The sequence below is a fragment of the Micropterus dolomieu genome, linkage group LG03 (assembly GCF_021292245.1).
Source record: "Micropterus dolomieu isolate WLL.071019.BEF.003 ecotype Adirondacks linkage group LG03, ASM2129224v1, whole genome shotgun sequence".
In the NCBI taxonomy this organism is placed as follows: domain Eukaryota; kingdom Metazoa; phylum Chordata; class Actinopteri; order Centrarchiformes; family Centrarchidae; genus Micropterus; species Micropterus dolomieu.
In genome coordinates, this window is record NC_060152.1 from 20,573,454 (window position 1) to 20,582,164 (window position 8,711).

At 40.4% G+C, this 8,711-nt stretch overlaps 1 protein-coding gene across 1 annotated transcript in view; it reads left to right on the forward strand.

Annotated features, from left to right (window-relative positions):
- col14a1a (collagen, type XIV, alpha 1a) overlaps window positions 1–8,668 on the forward strand; it is a 152,170-nt gene extending 143,502 nt beyond the window's left edge. The window contains exon 48 of the mRNA XM_046044596.1: window positions 6,034–8,668. Within this exon, the coding sequence (XP_045900552.1) occupies window positions 6,034–6,062 (29 nt within the window). The 3' untranslated portion in view covers window positions 6,063–8,668. The remainder of the gene's footprint in view (window positions 1–6,033) is intronic.
- Window positions 8,669–8,711: the final 43 nt, after the last annotated feature.

Below are 8,711 nucleotides of genomic sequence, written 5' to 3' on the forward strand. Positions count from 1 at the left end.
AATAAAAAAAGCAAAGTGAGATGTGATTTTGAGTTTAATGTGGATCCCTTTGAACTGTGTTTGTTTCCAGGTCTGCCGGGAGAGAAGGGTGAGAGGGGGAATCCAGGCATTGGGAGTCAGGGACCTCGAGGACCACCCGGACCTCCAGGTAAGATACAGACCTAATACACAGTCCTGAGGGTGCTTGATAAGCTAAAACATCTGAATCCATTCACTCCAGTCTCGATACTCAGATAACATTTGGAGGTAATGTAGCCTTTTCAGGATATGACCATTTAGAGTTGTTCTGCTCCTGAACATTTGTCCTTGTTATTTTCTAGCTGCGTCCTGGAGCTAGCTATGTGGAATGTTTCCTCTGAACACAACCAAAAATGTTTTAAATATTGAAACAACAGAACAGCACAGAGACTTAATGGATCTGTTTTTCTCTCTATTAAATCTTCGTCTGAGAAAAGCAAGCAGACGTTTTGGACCATGAATAAAATTCTCTGTATTGATTTTCCTGTGCACTGTGTGGAGTTTGAGGTTTGTGTTATGAAAATATGTCAGTGCTGGGATTTTCTATTTACTGTTGCGTGATCAATACTCACAGAACAAGCTGACAAAACTCCCTGAAAACATTTATATGATCAGATAACTGCTAAAAAACTTCCACAAACTTCAGTATATTTAAAAGGAAATATATATAAGTATACAGGAGAACTCTGTCTTCATCCGCTGTGCTTTTCTGGCATATTTGTGGGACAATAATTTTAGCACTTGGCAAGTGGCACTCCCCTCAAAATATTGATTTCATATTTCTGCCTACTGCTGACATGAGTCCTGATGGAGCAGTTTCTCTTCTGTAAACAGAAAACAGAAGCCTCTGGCTAAATGTCAGCTAAGAACTGTGTTGTTCCTGCTCCTGCCCCCAGGACATTCACTATCATCTCCCTTATCCAGAAATGACAATCATGTCAATGGCACATTCTCGCTTTATTTCCCTCCCCTCTCACCAGATGTCACACTGCTGGAGTCCTTTTACCGAATTTTTATTGACGACTGACTTTGTATATTAGCACATCTTTGACTCAGACTCTCCCTCCATCCTCAGGTCTGCCAGGTGAAGGACGGACAGGCAGTCAGGGCCCCCCCGGTCGGCCTGGAAGCCCGGGGACACCGGGGAGGCCGGGGAATCCAGGTAGCACAGGACCAGCTGGCTCACCAGGATACTGTGACCAGAACTCCTGTATTGGGTACAACGTTGGAGGTAAACATCATCCAGCTGCTGTTTAAGCATCGGTAACACTTCACTTGAACCCCCCTTATTATTTAGCATTTAGATACATATACATAAATTTAAAAGATAGTTTAAAACACTATATAATGTAGTTGTAAGCCAATATAAGTAGATTTAAAGTTTTTATTAAGATAAAGTATTTGTTAACAATTATAACTTCTCCTAGGAAAACACATTTTATATTATGTGTTTTACTATATTTGATTCAATATCTGTTTGTATACCAGTATCCACCTATGGGTGCCCACATAAGGTGTTATAGTTGCAGACAAAACATTAATAAACATCTCATAGAGTAGTGTGTTATAAAACATTTATTAAATATTTATATACTCCTTATGAATCCGAAATGATGGGGACTAACAGTTATCAATTGCCTAAGCAGTAGGTTGATGCTCTAAGATAATAATCTGAATAAACTGAAACAGCTTGTTTGGGTTCACACACACATTCTCACACCAGGGAAGTGCCAAGAGATGCTCTCAGCATACTGGAGGCCAGTGGTTCCCAAACTGTGAGGGAACAGAGGCCCTACAGGGGAGCTTGCATTACAAAGATGAAGAAAAATGTGGAGTGATACAAACGTAGATGCCAGCAGGCTGTCATGATTAAGGGTTAGCAAGATTTATGTCATGTCAAGTACAAGATGACAGGGAACAAAAGTAAAACAGGTGATGCACATTGAGCAGCCACATCAAATGTCAAATTCAAAACATGAAGAACCTATCTTGCTTTTCTTTAGTGTCTAATATCTAAAAGAGTTTGGATAAAGTTTAGCTGGCATTATTCATTTGCAACAGAAATGAATGAAAAACATGTTCTTGACAATCTTGTTGTTATTTAGGGGTTTTCTTTCGGCTTCCAAAAGGAGAATAACAAGAAAAAAAATGCTTAGAAAATGCAGCTGTAGACAAATGAACACAAAAGCACACATTGGTACACTGAAGGTCAGGTTCTGGCAGTGGAAACAAAAATAATATTTTTAGTGGAATATGTTCCCAAACGTAGTCAAAACACAAAATATCCAGACTTTACAAAAACATTCTTTGCTGTTTATTTAGACCTTATTTTTCCTTTTGCAACAGAGAATTAACTTACTTCTGTCATTTTACACTTTCAAAAGACTTGTTCAGAGCGACTGTCAGCATTATACTACTAAAGAATCAATTCAGACATTTGGTTATTTGTTTAATTTTTAAAGGGGCATTGTGTAGTTTCCAGCGGCCACTAGCGGTGCAGTTTTAAGACTGCAACCAGGCGTGTGCTTGTACGCGTGCTCGCTTGAACTCATGAGCGAGCAGAATCCGAAACACAACCGCTTTCATAGAGAAATCCTGCAATAAGCGCAGGAACACCAGCATGCAGGCTGTGGCTTTTCACTCAGACATGTTCAGGCTCTGTTAATTCAACGTTAACATCTCAGAGGCGGATCGACACCGGCGCCGTACCTTTCGTTCAGCGCAGCGAGACACCGGCATATTGGCACAGTAACGTTACTCCCGAAAAGGCAAAATGAGAGAGGCTATAGACAGGTAGGGAGCCAGCTTCACACAACATGCTGGAAACTCGGATAAACTCGCCTGCTGCTTTCAGTAACTGTCTTTACTATCTGTGTATCTGTCACCGGAGCCTCAGCAATTTCAGCACAGCTGCATGTTTTGGATGATAATGAAACTGTTAACGATAGTGAACTGGACTGAATATTATAATGAGATTGTGTCACACTTTATAGTAGTTAGACCGCAGTAAGTAAATTTACTGTAGTGTTAGTGGATGGCTCTTCCTCTGCGTTGTATTTTATGTGGGTCATGTTAGTTACAGCGACTGAGAGGTGGAGAAGCTTTGTACCTGAGTATCGGTAAAAGACAAAAATCTAAATTGTAGGTTATGAAGCAAACAGCGGCGGGTCCGAGCTACTGTAGCGTTAGCTGGCTGCTCGTGGCTGCATCACTATGGGATAGTAAACAAATCGCTCCACATTTGCTTTTTACCGTTACATCATTTCTTGCAGACTTTGACACTTTGACATAACAGTGGTACAGAGGAAAGTAACATGGGTTGCATTAGTTGATGAAGTAATGTGAAAGCGATATAACTTTGCACCGGATAACATTAGCAACTGCTCGGCGTTAGCCAGCGAGCTAACGCAATCTAACTTGAGCCAACTGAAGCACAAAATCAAAATATGTTTTACATGCTTTGTAGTAATGTTAGCTTACCTGTCAAATAGGATGAAAGCCAACTCTGGGTCTGTTTTTATACCCAAAACAAAGCGGAGGTTTCTCCATGATTCAAAAGCCCTGCCGATGATCCGTGTTTTCGTCTGAAGTCGATCCTATTCACATTAGGCCTGACGAGCTTCAGCAGATAAAACTTTTTTTTGTTTTTTATCCTTATGTGGAGTTTGTGTTGGAGTCTGTGTTGTGCTGGGAGCAGGTCGTTTCTTAGTGTTAGCAGACTCCATGTTGTAAGTTGCAGTGTCGTCGCTGCTGAGTGCAAAGTCAGTAGACAAAGCGGGAGCCTCGGGAGCGCGCGTGCAGGTGTCAGTCACTGGATTTCGCGGAAAATCCGACCCCGAGCCTTCAAATAGGAATAGAAATACTTGCCTTCAGAGTTAATAGCCAAACCCGGTAAGTGGATCATTTTAATGTCAGATTACAACCCCTTCACACACAGGCAATAAATAAAGGATCAATTTTAGTAGAAAAACTACATATAGCCCCTTTAATATTCTGTCACTTATTGACATAAACAGCTTAAACAGTCTAACCCTGCCCAGTCTCTCCACCTTATAAACCATATTTTATACGTACCAAACACTGAAATATTGTTTTCGCAGTGACAGCCAGCTCTCAGTTAGTTATTGTCTCATAAAGCTCTCAGAGAATTGGAGAGTAATCTGGCCTTTATGTTTGTTCCAATGATGGATTTAGAAGTTAACTGTGTCACTGACTGAAGGTATTTGTCTGTATTGAGATCTAATAAAATTTGCCGTTGCACACACATTCAGACATACACTGAGCATCCTTGAATATCCACACTGACGAGGACCGTACATGGCTTAATGGGTCCATTGTCTCAGCGAGGACATTGCACGTTAACAGTCGTCATAATGAAATACCATGTGCTAGAACTAACTGATGGATGAGACATTACTTCATCCATCAAACCAGGTTTATTTTACATACATGGATTCCAGTCAATATTTTATTTTAATTTTATGACTTAAGAGAGTGTTTCCTGTTATTCCCAACCGTGGGAAGGATCAAATGACCACTTAAAAAGAAAACTACAATTATAAAATTTAAAAAAGTATGGGGAGTATTGTTCCTTTCACAGCAGCTAGATTTTAATCGTTAATTTGGCATTGTGACTTTTACAGGGATATTACAGTTTACTAGTATTTTTCCTACGTACCCTGCTCTCTGTGAATCTTTTCATACTAAATGCCTGAAAGGTTACATTATTTTTTAAATGTCTGTGTCCACTGCCATGGATGTGAGTAAACTAACAGATCAAAAAGTATGATTTCACTTCTTATTTAAAAATGGAATTAGTAACTTTACTGCATTTAGTTAAATTAATTATCCCTCTTGGCATAGACTACAGGTGCAATTCCCCTATTTTTCAGAGAGGCTGCCACCTTTTAAAGACGGTTGGAAATTGAGCTAAGCTAGGCAAAATTCAGTATTCACCATTAAGCACATCTTGGAACTGTATGCAGATACATAAAAATGGCATCTGTGATTATATATCATTAGCTAAATCATTCTTTTAAAATATTTTTGTTTTGGAAATGCTCCCATTTTTATTATTCATGTCGTCTATTAAATATAAGGCTACAGCTAGTAGCCTCTTAGCTTTGCTTAGCATAGAGACTAAAAACAGGGGGAAACAGCAGCTAGCCCGGCTCCTGACAAAGAAGTAGTCTGGCACATAACTCCCAGTGAAATTGTTTTTCACAGTTTTTGTACAGGTTAAACAAAGAAGATACAAAATGTTAATAAGTGAGCTTTAGAGCTGCTGGTAGACATATTTATTAACCTTCGGACAGAGCCAGAGTTGCTGTTTCTAGTCTTTATGCTAACCTGAGCTAATTACCTGCTGGCTCTAGCTTCAAATTTAATGGTCAGGTCGACATGTCATGTTGTTATAAGCATATCGTGCTGGTAAAAATGTCCATACAGTTGTCCAAATCTGGTTAGTAAGTAAAGTGGCAGCTGTTAAATACTTTCATAATTCACTTTCAAATGAGTATTTGCGGAGTATGTGGTATATGCGGTGAAACACTGCAGTTCTGGTGTGTAACTGCAAAAACATTGACTGTGTTTGATTCAGTGTTACTCACAAGGCATGTTTTTCTTGGTGTGCTCTGTATGTACACTGCTGTACTACTGTTCTTTATTTGTCCTTTCTCATGTACAGAAAGAGAAATAGAGATCTGACACATTTTCCCCCTTTCCAAACATTTCATATGAATGTCTTAATATTTACATGAGCTAAATTTATTGTAAGAATTTCTCGGGGTGGGTGTATTTTCTTCCTCCAAAAGAGAGAAGCAGATTCCAACACTTATCGCTCTACCTCTAACCACAACCCAACAGCTGGGGTTCAGTCAGAGCGGTTTGAGAGGTTTGACTCTTGGGTGTCGTTGGGTTTTCCTCCTGATATGAGGTAACATCTTCTCTCTGACTCTCTTTTTTTTCTTCTCCCTGTGTTCCCTTCCCTCTGCCTCTTCCTCTTTCCGACTGAAGTTCAACAGGACTATGGGAATGATTACTGAGGAACATTCTCCAACCGTCCTCCTCTCCTCCTCCTCCTCCTCCTCCTCCTGTGCCCTGTACATAAGACTAGAAACTAAGGAAGTTAGATCAATTCAATTATTTCTCAGCAATCAATCAATTAGGAATCCATATTTCTTAGGATGGATAATTACTCCTGACCCTGGGGTTTAAACTTTCATCCCTGCAGCAGCGGTTTATGAATTGTGTTTCTCCTTTCTCCAGAGACTTTCTTTTTCCAAATGACTCTTGCAACCAACATGTAATTTTGGCAGGATCTACAAATCATTTTATTCACCCATTTAAGTTAAAAAGCAAGGTGGCTCCATAATAGAACAAGTGATGTAAGGCTACTTTGTGCCCACATTTTGGTCTGGCGTAAATTTTTAGAAGCATGATGCTCTGTGGTTCCTTATGAGTAGAAAATGGATTCACTTCTGCTATCAGTCAACTTTCTTGGTCTAATTGGATCATTAATCTGGCTGTTTAATCATTTGGTAATGTCAGAGACAAAAATAGATTATTTTACCTTCCCTCAAGACCAAACAAAACCCCCGTAATGCTGCTGTGATGATCACCACCACTGATCCCAGTACCATCTGTCAACAAATACTCATATACACACAATGCTTTTCTGCAGCAGCCTCTGCTTCAAGCTCAAATCTCTTCAAAACTAATCCCATCTTTCAGCTGATGAATCAGCTAAATAGTGATGAATTGCTTTGATGCTGATTGGCTGCATTCAATACTGAACAAATCCTCTATCTGTATATCTCATATACTGTAAGCTGGGCGGAAAATCTAAATTTTACCCCCTAATGTGACCCAGATGTGATCTTTTTATTTCTTGAAAAATTATCAAATCTGGGCAATATTGGGTAGAAACAAGATTTTTCTTCAATATTCAATGCGACTCCTATTCAACTTGTTTTGTAACCTTTTACTAGAGCACTGCCTCCTTATTGCTTTTAAGTGGTGGTGGTGGTGGCATTTAAGGTGGTTTTAATCCCAAAGTCCGCCTTAACTTTGCTCCATGCTCACACGTTGGTGGTGGTGGTTTTATGTTAGCTGCGGTGATCCAGAAACATTCTCTCAAACTGACCCTGAATATTCCCACCACCCCAGTCCAACCCTTGCCTCATGGCGGCTACCAGCCCTACAACCAGCCGTACAACCCTGCTGCAGTGGCTTACAACAATGACCAAGGAGGCGAGGAGGAGGAGGAGGAGGAGGAGGGAGAGGAAGAGCAGGACCCCTATTACCGTGGTTATCCCCCTGAGTACTACCCCCAACAGGCCCACGGCCACCACGGTTATCGCTCAAGCCCCACCCACTCTGAGGACACGGAGCTGAGGTCGCCGGGCGTTGCCAAGAGGTTTCCTCGTGATGTTGTCATGGAAGAGAGTGAGGAGGGAGGACTTTAGAGGAAGGATGGACTCACCTAAAGTGCTTGAGCCCTGCACGCCACAACACACACACACACACACACACACACACACACCTGATATTCACACATGGAAACAAATCAGACACTAACATGCACATACACATTGTTCCCCATCTGAAACTGTGGTGAGAACCCCCTCCCCTGTGTATCCAGTGGTTTCCTCCTCCAGGTGAAACAATGTAAATAGCTCTGGGGACTCCTGTACAATATCTCTGTAAAAGGGGGGGTCCGAAAAGTGCCTGATCTATGTTTGCATCGTCCAGTGGTAATGTAAAGGTAAGACCTCTCACAGCTGATTTCTGGACTGAAACCCTTCTTTTTGTGTGAAGCTGCATGTCTCCTTTGAGCCGACCATTCAGTGTGTAACTGGACACGTGCATCTTGTTTTGTTTGTACGCAACTAGCTAGATTATTTTACAATTCAAATTGAGGACGATGAGCCGGCAACATTTGTACAGGCTGCTTTTTATAATGATAAATCACGAGTCTTTACTTCAGTGTGTAAAGGAATATTGAATTGTTTTAGAAGTGATTTTCTCCGTACAGTATTGTGTTGAGTTTGCTTCTTTTGACAGAGTTTACCCCCCTAAATTGATGCATCAACTTTCTATTGAATTTTACCTCAACACTGTCGAATGCAAATCAAATTTAGTTTTTAAAATTATTTTTTTTTATTCAGAGAAAATCTGGCTACCTTTACATTTCACCCTGCGATATTTCACCCTGTTCCTGCAAAGATGGACCAGGTTCCTTCTGGGTTTTAGTACTCAGACTTGTGGTGAATTAAGAGGACAAATCTGTGTTTGTATTTTTTTGTTTTGTTTATTCTTCTTATGCAAAGTCAGGTCTGCTCACCTGGAAGCTATTTCCTCACTGGCTGACCTCTGATCTTTTGCTGGAATGACACCTGGATCCAGTTATTATTTAAAACGGCAGATTCTAAGCTCAGTGAAACCAAAAGCACTGAACTACAAATGTAATGTAATGTAACCCCCCCCCAGCACTGAAGTTAAGCTGTGAGCTGGCCCTGGTCTATTTGAGATTTAAACTATTGACCTATTTAACATTTTAAATCATGTGTCTCACCACCACGCCCCTTAGTACAATATGAACTTATTTATTTTGTTTGCTTTTATAACCAATAAATCTGTTATGAAACTATAAAATTATGTTGTAGGTCATTTGCTGAACCTTAACCTCAAAC